The sequence below is a fragment of the Magnolia sinica genome, chromosome 3, assembly GCF_029962835.1.
Source record: "Magnolia sinica isolate HGM2019 chromosome 3, MsV1, whole genome shotgun sequence".
NCBI classification, from domain to species: domain Eukaryota; kingdom Viridiplantae; phylum Streptophyta; class Magnoliopsida; order Magnoliales; family Magnoliaceae; genus Magnolia; species Magnolia sinica.
Window position 1 is genome coordinate 27,384,421 of NC_080575.1, and position 15,371 is coordinate 27,399,791.

General features: G+C 41.4%; 1 protein-coding gene across 1 annotated transcript in view; it reads right to left on the reverse strand.

The window, feature by feature from the left end:
- Positions 1–297: 297 nt before the first annotated feature.
- Positions 298–15,371, reverse strand: part of LOC131239733 (oil body-associated protein 1A-like) — a 53,227-nt gene continuing 38,153 nt past the window's right edge. Inside the window, exon 2 of the mRNA XM_058237577.1 lies at positions 298–901. Within this exon, the coding sequence (XP_058093560.1) occupies positions 322–901 (580 nt within the window). The 3' untranslated portion in view covers positions 298–321. The remainder of the gene's footprint in view (positions 902–15,371) is intronic.

Here is a 15,371-nt window from a genome sequence, read left to right on the forward strand (position 1 = left end):
AAACAAACTCCAAAAGCTGTCAAAAGGCCCTATAGGGAATATATGGAGTGTCGTAGCGATCAAGGTAATTGACCCAAACTTCGAGGTGAGTACAGTCAATTTCCCCAGTTTTATCTACCATGATAGCTAATGAAAATTACACTAGCAACCACAACCAATATATACAATAGCTTATGGACATAGTCACATTGTTCCTATGAAGTTGTACACAAAGGAAAGTTCCAAAACATACTATATTTTCCACTAACATACCTCGTTGTGTTCTAACCATCTTATTTACTCTCTATTTTTTTCTTTTTTTTCTTTTTTTGGAAGAGGACATCAGACGAAGATCCTCGGCACAGATTCCACCGGTAGGCAGTCTACCTCTCTCAGCTCCGTCTTCAGGCCCTTTCCTGCTCCATTCGCTAGTGGGTGGATACCATGATCTGGCCCACTCATGTACGCCCTCTTCTCCCTCTCAGCAGCAATGGATACTCCATAACGCTTCTCGACATCTTTAACAATGTGGTCGTAAAGCTGCCCATCTCTAGTAAAGGCCATCATCACCTGCGGCAAGCCAAGCGGGAGCGTATCCCCTCTGTCAACCTGCCAGAAGTGGAAGGTCTTGCCATAAGTCTTGGAAACCTTCTCGAGGTCCTGTCGCTGGATGGGGCCGGGCACACCTGGCATGAAGAGGATCCCACTCTTGACCTCATACTCATGAGAGTGCCACAACGGTTTTTCGCCGTCTGGGAGTGTTAAGAAGAGGTTCTCTGTGATGAGGTACTCTATGCCAATGAGGCGAGCATCCGATTCAGATTTGTCGTAGATGAGGCACTGCCACATCTCTTCGTTCTGGTGAGAACAGAAATGATGGGCTTCAACTTGTCGAGTCATGTCGTCCCCATAGAAATGGAACCTACAAGAGTAAGAGATTAAGCTTAAAAACTGAAACGAGCTTTGACAACATTGAATTAAGAGAAATAACATTCAATATCCTCATTTGGTCACTGCAGCTATAGGCAACGACCACTATTCCCAAAATCTCCAATATTAAACAGTTTATATGCATTCGAATCATATCATACTCAATGGTCCCCTCAACAACTACATTTGATCAAAAGATTATAAACTAATGCTCCAAATAGATTGAATCCTACAATCTAAACATTTGTATCATGTATGTTATATATGCACCTGACATGCCACTGGGCTAAAGACCCATGAAATCCAATGGCTCATTCGGTTGACCACATCTGCCAGCCCAGCCAAGGATGTGACTCTCAACATCTAGACCATGGTCTGTAGGGGGCTTTTCAACTATATGGGACGTTAAATCTCTCCCTAGCCTAGTGTATACTATATGTGATGCACACGTATCTATATGCTTGTATGTTATGGAGGCAGGCAGCTATGGAATAAATATAGACAGGGAATAGCAAGAACGGTCCAATTTGAACAAGACATGACTTTCACAGCCAAATACAAAACCACAACTGGTTTTATTAAGGTACAGCTCATGATGTCCATATTGATCCATTATGCAATACATTTATTTCACATCCAACTATTTTTTTAAACAAAAAAAAAACAACAACAGATTTTATTATTTATTTTTTTATTTTTTTTCTTCTTCTGTTAGCTTGTTAGTACACCCCACTGTCAGTTCACACTTCACCGTTAGCCACCCCCACTAGGGATCGATACCAAGACCTCAGTGTAACCCTAAACCCTAAACAACAGATTTTATTATGATAAAGCTCATGACGGTCCCTATTTGCATCCCATTCCCACCCTATATCAAGGGTTGGACAAACCCGGCCCATGCCATAACTAGCTAGTTCTAAAAGAAAAGGAGAAAAGGAGAGAGAAAACCTCATACCATAATGGTGCTAGTTCTAAAAAAATGGATAAAAAGAAACAAGAAAAACAAAAACAAAAGACGTGGAAGAGTAGAGGGGGGTGTCTCATGAAATCTTGTCCATCCATTCTCGATTCCCTTTTGGATACTCCATTTAATGTATCCAATGGGAAGTTTCTCATATTGCTTCAAGGGTCAAACGCATCTTGGATTTAAAGAGATTTCAAATGGTGTCAAGTCTTTCTCAGAAGATGGGGTAGAAGGAGATCCAATAGACGGAGAGTCGACTTGAATGCCGAGTATCCCCCTAGCATTCAGAAATTTGTAGGAAAGTAGGTGTGTAGAAGGGTGGCACATAAGGGCATGCAATCTGCACTGCAGATGAAGTGAAACAAGCTTAGAGATCCATGGAATCACTACACAAGTGCAATATTTTCAATTAATGCCAAACACCAATTTCATGGAAGGATTTCTAATTAGAGACTAGTTTCTGTCAGAATGGAAAGATGTCAATTTTCATGAAATGAACACTAAGATAACAAAATCTCAATGTTGAGGCAAAGATGGGATCAACATAAACTCTCCACCATCATTGTGAAGGTTTTCAAAAATAGTTAGGTACAGTAACCAGCGTTACATGACTGTACCGGCTGTTACCACAAAAATGGCAGAGTTTTTTTTTTTTTTTTTTAAGAAAATGGTTGTGATGGCCATTACAATCCGTATCATAACAGTAATGGCAGTGACCTTTGCTGCCACCATTACAATTACTAAATATTTTGAATACCTGGCACCCCATCACGTGGGATGGATACTAGCAAGAGAACAGGTGAGGGATAGAAAGAAGAATGTGTTCAATTTTGACATCCAAATGCTCACTAAACAAAGGGCAAGACTGATCAGTGATACAAATAGGCCAAACTATCTGGCATGCTGGGGGTTGAATTAACAATACATAAACAGGCCAGGCCAACCTTTCATGTCCAGGTTTTGGCCTTAGAACCTACCTGTCCAGTCTTGCTAATGAGGTTCCCTGGTTGGGCTTAAGAGTTGTTAGCATGCCACTCCTAACGTGGCATAGCATGAGGTCAGTTCTTAACACAAGCATTTAGTGAATTTATTGCCCACGCCTTGCCACAACAAACGAAGACTAAGGTCCATGGGCCTTTATGAATAGGAATAGATGGGTCTACCCCAACATATATAACATATTTGGAATACCTAGGCAAAACCCATATACCATCCTATATTTGGAATATCAAATTAAAATATAAACTGTAATGAAAAATGCTAGTGATTAGCATTTAGCGTTGCATTCGCCTCTCAAGAGCGTGTGGCTTAAGCTACATGGCTGCTTTTAGATTTTAAATTAAGATTATGCTTGGTTGCCCCAAGTATCATAAAATTTTATGATACGTAGCATCATATTAGTCTAATTGGTAATAAAATTTAAAGACATTGCTATAACAAAAAACGGCCTAAAATAATAGAAAAAATAGGCCAAAGATTAATATAAAGGTAAAGAAAGAGAAGCCTAACTGATTTGACTCCTTTTAGATTTTAAATTAAGATTATGCTTGGTTTCCCCAAATATCATAAAAATTTATGATACTTAGCATCATATTAGTCTAATTAAGTAATAAATTTTAAAGACACTGCTTTAACCAAACACAGCCTAAAATAACAGAAAAAATAGGCAAAGATTAAGATAAAGGTAAAGAAAGAGCAGCCTAACTGATTCAATATTATTTCTTTTATTATCTTACTAAGTGATTGAAAAGATTAGCTAATTTTTATTAATAAAATAAAACATGTAACAAATCATTGAAAGCAGTAATTGATTTTAGTGTTTTAGTGAAAATAAGTTATAGTGTAAGCTATGTAGCATGTACCATAAGCTATGTAGTGTCTAGCGTATACAAAATTAGCACATAGTGTAGGTTACATGTGACTAAAGCTATTTTCATGAGCTACATAAGTCAGCATAAGCTACACATTACATGGCAAAACTATTTGAAACAATGCATCTACCATCCTTACCTATATTCTAAGATGTGCTTAGACCTATACCTATCCAATTTCCATCATCTATCCGATCAAGTTTGATGGGCTACAGTAATGCAGCTGGGCCAAGTTTGGTCATGCACATTGGGCTAGCCCAATGCCAACTAATTATTTGCAAGTCGAAGTATCTAATGAACATGAGGATCTAACTCTGGTTGGGTACTAGAATTATCCAGCTAACATAAGGATCATATTAAATATGTGCCATTAAAAGCCAATGGTACGTATGTTGATGGATCTTGTTCATCTATGAGCAATTAGCTGAATGGAACATATTTTTACTTTAATCAGTATTTGTGTGCAGCTATAGAGGTTCCTTATGGAATCTCTGTTGTATCTATGGTAAAAAAAAAAAAAAAAAAATGAAGCACTTCATTGAATGTGGGCAACCCGGATTAATTTTGTGGTCATCCTATGTAATAAGAAACCAACAATTAATTGGGATGGATTATCCACATGTGTTAAGAAAACTCTGTTTTAAACTCCGTATTTCAGAGAGAGAAAAACTCATAATTTGTCAAACGTTTAAACCCATATATTTTGGAAAATAAGCCAAAAAAAACATTTTAAACTCCATATTTTGGAGGGGAAAAAAATTATATATCATTTAGCAAACATTTAAAACCCATTTTCTTTGGAAGATAGGCAAAAAGAACTCTCTTTCTGGGCAAACCATATTAAAAATGAGTTCTCAATAAAGTTTATGGCGGCGGTCCATATTCATGCCCAAGTTTTAAAGTCTATTGAGAGGCACATGGCAAATTTCTTTTGGGGATGGTCAGAGGGGCATCAGAAGTGTCACTGGAAATCTTGAAAGTTGATGACCACGCTTACAGAGGAGGGGGGAATTGGAATTAGAAAGCTTGATGACATTATGAGGGCTTTTCGTCTTAAAATGGCTTGGACAATTAAATTTGGGAAGGATAACAATGTCTAGAAATCCTTTATGACAGCGAAGTATCACCCCCACGATCTTTCTGGTGGCTCCGTTACGTCAAGTCGGCTGACTTCTCCCATGTGGAAGCGAATTAGGGAGTTTATTTCCACAGTTGAATCTCATGCCCAATGCAGATCGGAGAAGGTAAATGCAACTTTTGGAGGGTGAATTGGACTGGTCTAGGTCCCCTCCTAGACCTAGCTGAATCGAAAGTGTCGATCAGGCTGCAGGACATCCAAGTCTGTCACCTCTTGGGCGCCCCCCTCAACTGCGCTCCTCTTCCTACCATAGGGTATCATTGATCACGTGTTTTAGGCCGGTTTGTGTACTTCTGTCGAAATGGATTCTCCATTTTGGCCGTTAACTCCGTCTGAAAATTTTACCGTTAAATTAGCTTGGTCTTTGTCCAGAGTCCCTTCCCCTAGTCGTAGCTGGTCTTGATGGGTTTGGTATACGAAGCTTCCTCCCAAAATTTCCCTGTTCATCTGGAAAGCAATTCAAGGTGCGGTCCCGTTGGATAGTGTTGTGCAATCCCGAGGTGTTCACCTCGCGTCAAGGTGTGTTTGTTATAACAGTCAGGCCTCTCAGAATTTTGCTATGGAAACTCCCATTCACCTGTTCGTGAGCGGCAATCTGGCACAGTCAGTTTGGTCAGCGGTTGGCAGTTGGCTGGGGATTAGTGTCATGCCTGCAACCTCGATTGAAGCCAGGCTTTTGCAATGGTGGATGACGGTCGAGTCTATGCAATGCCGATCGGTTCCTGTGATGCCGATCCCATGCACTATTATTTGGGAGCTGTGGAAAGCTCGGAATGCTGCTTACTTTGAAAATAGGTTCGCGAATTCTAATCGTGTGGTATAGCTAAGATCAAATGGTGGGCAGACTTATTAATTGTCTCAATCGGCGGAAGCCGTGGGAATAGGACTTGTCGGAGAAATTTTGCCTCACCGAGTAGTAAATGTCAACCAGAGGTGATCAAGTGGGAGAGGCCATTGCTCGGTTGGGTCAAAATTAATGTTGATGGTTCCGCCAGAGGAAATTCGGGAAGTTCTGGGGGAGTTGAAATTTGTAGAGGGGATAGGGGCAATTTCATTTTTGCTTTCTCAGCTAGTTACGGTTTTGGATCAAACACGGTGGCAGAACTTCGCACTGTGCATGATGGCCTTTCTCTCGGTCTGCAACGGGGTTTCCGCCATATCACTATCGAGTCCGACTCACATCTGGTTGTTGACCTCATCAACGGTGTAGCTCAGCCAAGCTGGAAATGGAAGGCATGGCTTATGAGGATTAACTTACTTAGAAGAAGAGGCATCACCAATGCTATGCACATTCTAAGGGAGGGAAACTCGCCAGCTGATTTTCTGGCTCGGGAAGGAAGTGCCTCAGAATCTAACGCTTATTTTGAGAACCAGTCTGAGCTTCCACGGAAAGTCCGAGGTATGATTTTTCTAGACAAAGTTGGGTTAGGCTCGATTAGAATGATGTGATCGCAAGTGGGGCCTTTTTGTAAGTATCTTTTCATTTTCGCGTGGGGCTCCTGTTTTATGTAAGGGAGTTCCCATCTGTATAGTTTCTCATCATGAATTCAGATTTAAACTTTTTGATTTTTTTTTAAAAAAGTTCTCAATAAAACACATTTTATTGAAAATCTTTTAGAGGCAACTTTTAAAAATAGAGATTGGTAGTCACCGCCCATTAATACGGTTTGGTAAAAAGTGAAAAAATTTAGTTAGTAGATACGGATTGATTTATGGGAGGATTACTTAAAAAGGGGGGAAACGTAAAGAACATTTTTTTTCAAAAAGGTTACTATTCATATATATCATCAACGATTTACAATTTCGGGTCCCTCAGATGAAACAATCTAGAGAGACCTATCGTAAACAGAAAAGGAGATCAAAAAAACTACAGTGAAGGGTCCGGGGAAGGACCGAGAATGAGCTCAGCATCCCCATTGAGGGATTACCTACCCATTGCGCTGGAGGTTCTAATAGCACCTAAGCCCACCTCGTCGAGGAAACTGAGACCCCTAACAAGCAATGGAAGAGAATCGAAATGGTTAAAGAGAAGTGGAGCTTGATTTCCACTACCCAGCCTAGCCAATGCATCTGTTGGGGCGTTCCCCTCCCTGAAAACATGGGAGAAAATCACCTGCCCTGACTCCACCATAAGCTGAATTTTGGATAACCAGCATCTCCATTTCCAACCTGGAGAGTTTATGCTAAGTAGGAGGTTGATAACTAGTTGGGAGTCCAATTCAATAATAATATTCTGCAGCCCCTTGGAGAGGCACAATCGAATCCCATCATGTATGGCCCTGAGCTCTACATGAATATTGGATCCAAAACCATATCCTTCAACGAAAGAAAAAAGGAAATCACCTTTATCACTTTTGCAAATACCTCACCTCCTGAAAGACCTGGATTTCCCAAAGCCGACCCGTCAACATTGATTTTGGCCCATCCACACGAAGGCCACTGTCATTTCACAACCGTAAAAGGCAAATGGGTAGGCAAAGCAAAGGATGGGGCAGAAGTCGCTGGACCTGAGGGATAGACAGGGTTCCCAGTAGGCCGGGGGAACCTGTTGGATGGACGGGCAGCCATGGAAGGAGAGGAGCCAGGCTTGACTGAAGATCTGATGTTTTGGATGTAGTTGATCCACCATTCTACAGGCGCAGTCAGCTTGAGCTCCAATGGTTCCTGTCCATTAAAAATTGCTGCATTCCTCACCAACCATATTTCCCAGAGGAGGAAACAAGGGGCCAGATTCTAGGCTGTAGACACAGGGAAACTTACAGCTAATCCAGCCCACCAATGGGCTAATCTCTACTCCACTGATGCCGAGTTTTGGAGGATGATGCTGAATTTTCTCCCCACAAAATCCCATGCCGCTTTAGCCAAGCCACCTGAAAGAAAAAGGTGCTAAATTGACTCGATCTCATGGCCCGCCCTACCCGTAGTCGGGTCAACTTTACAGCAAACACATTTTGACACCATCTGGATGCCCTTATCTTGAATTCGAGCCTCAATAGGATTGGCTTTCACAAGGATTTTCCAAACCAGGACGGATACTTTAGGAGGGAGGTTGGAGTGCCAAACCCATCTGGCCCAACTCTTGCGAACCTGCCCAGATCTGCATAAGTTTCAGGCCGACTTAATCGAAAACTTACCCGAAGGAGTGAAAGGCCAAAATGGTTTATCTGGACCTTGGGAAACGTAAAGAACATCATTCGACTGTCTATACACATTATTGTTCGTGCATATAGAGATTCTAATTATTTTATTTAAAAAATTCTATTTAAATTTTATTTGTATATTACACACACACATATGCATATAGAGATTGCAATTACTTTATTACAAAAAATCTATTTTAACCTTAGTTATATATTATATGTACTCACACACACACACACACACACACACACACACACACACACACACACACACAACTGTTTTTTGTTTTTTTTTTTTTATTCCAAACCATATTAAACCCAAACTTGAACTTGTCATCTTTGGAAATTTTGGCATTTCTATATGTTTTATGGAATTATTTTACAATAATTTTAACATTTGCGACTAAGGGGGCATTTGGATGGGAAGTTAATTTAAATAAGCTACTTATGCCACAAGTAGCTTATCTTGGTTTCTGCTTACTTAACATATAAGTATGTTTGGTAAACAACATACTTAATTATCAGCTAAAAAGTAGAAAAGTATGTTTGGTTTCCAACATCAGTATTTATCCCTCAAGTCTGTTTGGTCCCCCTCATATTCACTCTACATCATGTGGGGCCAGCCTTTGATGTGGGCCATTCATCATGTAAGGCCCGCCTTGGATGTGGGTCATTCATCATTAGGGGTCGACCTTTAATGTGCATCATCCACTATGTAGGGCCCACCTTTGATGTTGGTCATCTATCATGTAGGGCCCACCATCTATGTTATTATCCATCATGTAGGGCCATCCATCATTAGGGGCCGACCTTTAATGTGCACCATCCACTATGTAGGGCCAACCTTTGATGTTGGTCATCTATCATGTGGGGGCCACCATCTATGTTATTATCCATCATGTGAACCCACCTTCAATATCCACCACCCATCATGGGGAGCCCACCTTTTATGTGGACCATCCATCATGTGGGTCCCACCTCCTATGTGGGCCATCCATCTTGTGGGGCACACCTTGGATATGGGCCACTCATCATTAAGACCGACCTTTAATGTGGTTGTCCATAATGTGGTGCCCACCTTGATGTGAATCATCCATCATGTAGGGCCCACCATTATTAATTGTCCATCATGTGGAGCCCACCTTTGATGTGGACTGACATGGCTAGTTTGTTTTCAACCGACACATATCTTAGAACCGACTTCAACGTTGACTGCCTTACCAATCCCCGGTAGGTTCATGCTCCTCCTATAAAAAAAAAAAAAGGGTTGAACAAAAAGCCATTTGATGACGCCTCCCCATGAGATCAAGTTGACGTCTTCAAAATAATGGCCCAAAAAAAAACTTTCAAAAAACATTTTTGCAATAAAAACCCTATGGAACAATGTTTTGCAGGTGGGAATCTTTTTTTCAAAAAACGGAAAAACTCAAATATTTCAAACCCCAGTGCACACGGTATCCAAGACATCGGGCAGTCTTCCATACTTCCCGGTGGGTTCTAACACAATAACAAAAATTGATTTTAGTTTCTTCTAAATACTTGGTTTTCTTTGAAATCATAAGTGGAACATGGAACGGCACTTCCATGTCAATATGATCGTTTCGGAATAAGAAATGATTATTTCTGTGGTAGCACAACAAAACTTCAAACTATGGAGTGCTTATTGCACTAAAAATTTCTGAATCAAAAAAAATTTTAATGACAGAGGAATAATCTCGGTGGCGCCAGCTAGGGATACTTCTTAGCTAAGCGTCTTATAATGTGGGAGATCCATAAAGCCGCAAGGGGCTCTAACCATTATTAGTGCCTCACCTGATAAGCAATTGTAGAGGACTATGAGGCATCGAGAATTACCTTCCCAAATCCAACATGCGCTATCCTCGTAAGGTCACAAAGGCGCAGGGGCTCTAACCATCTATAATTCAAACTCACAGACAATCTCAATGCACCCATCCTAGTCACAGTATGAAAGACTTGCAATTTGATGCCCCGTAAAGTAGCAAAAGCTTAAAGGGATGGATCGTAACAATTTCCCCAACCCTCGAGAGACTTGGGTTGTTTCTTTTTCAAGTAAGACTACCAACAAGGGAATTTTGAACAAAGTAAGGTAGACTATGCATACGTCTAGCCCAGAGGTGGGGTGTCCACTCGCTTTGGCATTTGGTTGCCAAAGTAGAGGGCCATTGCTTCACCAAGGAAGAGATTGGAGTGCCAATTTTTTAGACCAAATCAAAGAAACAAGCAAAGAAAAATATGAGGTTTATCAGGTTCGATTGATCAGAACAAATTAAAGAAACAAGTAAAGAGGTGTTTGGGAATATTTTTTAGTAGATAAAGCTAGCGGAGAGTCTCGTGGTTGAGCTGGAGGATCAAATCCAAGCTTTATCTGGTTCGATTGATCAGACAGTCAGCTTGCAGCAACAAATCAATTCAAATTCAGCCAGGTTAGCATCCTTGGAGCTTATGCAGGAAATCTTCTAGAAGCAGAAATCGAGTGTGGACTGGCTGACGGAGGGGGACAAAATACAAGGTTTTTTCATGCCAAGGTTATGCAAAGACAAAGGAGAGCAATCATCAGTCAGGTGGAACTGGAGTTTGGACAAATCGCGAAAGGCCAGGCAGATTTAAAGGCAGCAGTGGTGGCCCATTTCCAGCAGATTTTCAGTGCAAATACTTGTCAAATAGATCAGGACCTACTTTAATGTATTCCCCAATCTGTCATGCATGCTCACAATGATATGTTGATGGAGATCCCTACGTTGTTCGAGGTCCGCTCAACAGTTCATTCCATCCCAAAAGACAGTGTGGCCAGGCCTGATGGCTTCTCAGCCAGTTTTTTTGTGTCTAGCTGGGAGGTGGTGGGTCACGACATTCATAGGGCAATCTCCTTTCTCTTTCAAGGAGGAAATATCCCCAGGTCAGTATCGGCTTCTATTATTTTCTTAATCTTGAAATCAGCTTCTCCTAAGCGGTTCTCCGATTATCATCCTATCAGTTTGTGCAACTGTCTTTATAAAATTTTCTCCAAGATTGTACCTTACAAGCTTAGTCAGATTCTTCCATTGTAGATATCGCCAGAACAGGGGGCATTTGTTCAAGGCCGTTCGATAGCAGAAAATATAGCCTTATCTCAAGAGCTATTCAGGGAATTAAATAGGCCGGTTCGTGGGGGAAACATTGTCTTAAAGTTAGACATGGATAAAGCATATGACAAGGTAAATTGGGACTTTCTAAAGAAGGTTTTGAAGCGGTTTGGATTCAACAGGTCTTGGATTGAGATGGTAGAAAAATTTTAGGCGAATAGTTGGTTTTCTGTACTTATAAATGGAGAGATGGCAGGTTTTTTTTAATCTTCAAGGGGTTTGAGGCAGGGAGATCCGATTTCTCCAAGCTTGTTCATTCTTTCAGCTGAGGTTCTTAGTAGAAGTCTCAAAAGCCTGTTAAACCGTCAGGTTAGCCGACCATTTGCATTAATTAAAGGGTGCCCAATGATCTAACATCTACTATACGCTAATGATACCTTAATTTTCACAAATGGGATCAAATCCACGCTACTAGTGATTAAGAAATTCCTCTACTCCTTCCAAGTGTCCTCGGGCCAAAGCATAAATCTGAGGAAATGTTCTTTTTATTGTTCAAAGAAGTTGTCAAGTGCTAGAATCAGAATAATTGAGGCTATTCTCGAGTTTGGAAAATCGTCATCTTCTTTCACTTATCTGGGAGTTTCAATGGCAGACAGAAGGCTCAAAGCAAGTGCGTTTAAGTCGTTGGTAGATAGAGTAGTGGGGCGCATTAATGGGTGGAAGGCACGAATTTTATCCCAGGCCGGGAGAGTAGTCCTGGTGAAGAACGTCCTATCCGGTATTCCGATTCACTCTGTGGCGGCTGTCCATATTCCTTCTCAAGTGCTGAAATCAATTGAGAGGCACATGGTGAATTTTTTATAGGGCTGGTCTGAAGGGAAACAGAAGTGTCATTGGAAGAATTGGAATTTGCTGGCTACGCCAAAGGATGAGGGGGGGCATTGGTTTTAAAAAACTAGCGGATATTATGAAAGCTTTTCGACTTAAAATGGCATGGTCAATTAAATTTGGGTAGGAGTTCAATGTTTAAAAATCTTTCATGACGGCTAAGTATCACCACAACTTGTCTCCAGGTGCTTTGGTCTGATCAAGGCGGTTATCTTCTCCCCTGTGGAAGAGAATCAGGGAGCTCATTCCTATGGTGGAATCCTGAGTTTAATGGCAAATAGGTGCCGGCAACTGCAATTTTTGAAAGACGAATTGGACCGGCCTGGGCCCTCTAACGTACCTGGCTGAAGCAGAGGTGCCTGATGACTTGCTGGATGCACAGGTGTGTCAGGTGCTCAGTCTGAGTGGTCCTCTCCCTCCCTCAGCTGCATTCCTTCTCCTTCCACAGAGAGTTATAGATCACGTGTTTCAGGCAGGGTATTGCATCTCAAAGGTCGCTGACTTGTCAATTTGGCTACTCATGAATTCAGGGGATTTCTCAGTTAAATCAGTGTGGTCATTGAGCAGGGTTCCACGTCCGGGTCAGAGCTAGTCAACATGGGTATGGAATGCTAAGCTGCCACCCAAAATCTTGCTTCTTGTCTGGAAGGTGCTTCAAAACACGGTCCCGGTGGATAGAGCGGTTCAATCCCAGGGTGTCCGCATTGCATTCAGATGTGTTTGCTGCGCCATTCATGGATCCCAATCCCACACCATTGAGACTTTGCTTCATCTGTTCGTCAACAGCAACGTAGCACAGACTGTATGGCGGGCTGTTGGCAGATGGTTAGGAATTACTGTATTGGCAGCAATAGTTATTGAAGCTCGGCTATTTCAGTGGTGGGCGGCTGTCTCTTCCAAGTAGGACAAATCGGTGAGCCAAATGCTTATTCCGTGCATTGTAATATGGGAGATATGGAAAGCACACAATGCTGCAGTTTTTTACTGTGTCTATATCATGTGATCGAGTTCTTGCCAAAATCAGGTGGTGGGATGCACTTCTCAATAGTTCTAGCAACGAAGGATGCGCACCTAGGTTAGGGTGGACTGATAGTACAAGGGTAGGTGTTGTCTCGCCTATTGATGCTAGAACTAGAGGTCGAGTGGTACTAATTAGATGGGAGGCCATTGCCTGGATGGGTTAAAATTAATGTAGATGGGTCGGCCAAAGGTAATCCAGGCAGATCGGGAGGGGGTGGAATCTGCAAAGGGGAGGGCAATTTCCTTTTTGCATTTTTAGCAAGTTATGGGGTCAGTTCTAACACCGTTGCAGAATTGTGTGTGGTGCATGACGGCCTCACACTCGGAATACAAAGGGGTTATAGTCAAATCATTTTAGAATCGGATTCTAGATTAGTTGTAGATTTGCTCAACGAAGTGGCTAAGCCGGGTTGAAAATGGAAGACGTGGTTATATAGGATTCATCAGTTGCAAGGAAGAGGTCGAATCAGATTTGTGCATGTCTTGAGGGAAGGGAACTCGCCTGCAGATTTTATGGCCCGGTTAGGGAGTGCTTCTTAATCTTGTGCTTGGTTTGATCGTCAATCAGAGCTTCCTCATCTGGTTAGATGCTTTGTCTTCCTTGATAAGGTTGGATTGGGATCAATTAAGATGGTCTGATCCCCTTTTTGGAAACTTTTTGTAATTATTTATTGCTTTTCATGGTGGACCCCTATTTTATGTAAAGGGGTGCCCATATGTAAAGGTGGGGATTTTTTGAAATGAACAAAGACATATACCATTTTTTTTATTTAAAAAAAAAAAAAGCAAAGAAAAAAGGTAAGAGACCGGAGGTCTCCTGCCCTTATGTTAATGGCTTAGAAAACCCAGCAGTAATCATATGAATCAAGGCAACAAATCCCTAGCTGAGCTAGGAGGAGTAAAGTAATGAGCAAGAGAAGAGGACAACAGAAGGAAAATAAAAAGGGAAAGAAGAGCCATTGGAAATGAAGACTAGCAGCCAACGCTAGGGAAGATGAATCGTGAAAACCGGTGGTCAAAAGATAATGCCAGTTTGACAAGTGGATTCAATGCGCTACATGGCTGTTGCATACCCATTATGATGCCCCTCGACTCCCGGACTGAGCGTTGGCTCCTTGCAAATAACATCGATGGACCCCACACGCCTATGTGGCCCTCCAATACACCATCATAGTAACCCACCAATCGGGCCCGATAAGTATACCTTCCTAAAATAAAATGAGGATTTCAAAAAAAAATAGATATAAATATATAAATAATCATATAAAAATATTTTTTAATAAAGGCCAATCTTGATTGTGGCCAGAGGAGTGAAATGCCTAGGTGCTTGTGTCACACCCATCCGTCTATTTTGGTTTGAGTATCGTGGATTCCACTTGGGTGGTGGCTCTTGTAGTTGTGGTTGTTATTGTTCTTGTAAAGGAGCATTGGGCGCCCCTTACACTAAAGTGACAATATTGTTGGTTTCTATTGGGTAAGGAGTGGTCATGTCTCTCTTTTTAACTTTGTACCATCCCACCTTTTCTTCGAGCTTGGTGGGGCCATAGCGCAATTATATTGGCTCTTATTACGGCTTCCACCTATTCCTGTACATGGATTAAGTGGCTGAAATTGATGTATGGGTATGAAATTAGAGACCCTGATATATTTAGATTGGTCAAATGGACAATTACAAAGATTTTGTCTTCTGTATCGATGGGCATTTTTTGAAAGTGCCCTTGTTTATCAATATACATGAGTGTTGAGTCTGTCAGTTAAATGATCCCCAAGTTGAAGACATCAAGTTCAAGACTCATCAAGATGAATCTGTCTTTTCTACTCTTTCCTGAACCTCGATTACCTTAGAGGTATCTTGATGCTCGAGCCAGTAGTTTAAGATCTGATGCTTTGTTGGAGTGAAAATATAGTTAGATTTCAGAGGACAAGTTGTGATTAGGGTTGTCCCTCTTTGGCTACCATGCGTTGATAACTGAGATGTTGGGTTCCCTTGGGTGGATTATTTCTATGGGAAAAAGTTATTCAAGATCCGGTAGGATGAAGAGCACCTTGTTCCCGAGGATATACTTGACTCTCTGGTGGAGAGTTTATGGTATGGCCGAAACTTTTTGTAGCCAGGGTGTCCAAGGAGGAGATTGAACGAGGAGGGAATGTCCAAGACCTAGAAAGTGATAATGGATGTGTCTGGATCGATTTGTAATTCAATGTCAATTTCTCCATGTGCTTGCCTTTGGGAGGTATCAAATTCTCTCACATTCATATTTCTTAGCTTGAATATTGATGGTTCCAATCCTAGGTACAGGGCAATCCGAAGTGGGTAAACATTTAGACTTGAACTATTGTCAATTAGTACAAATGGGA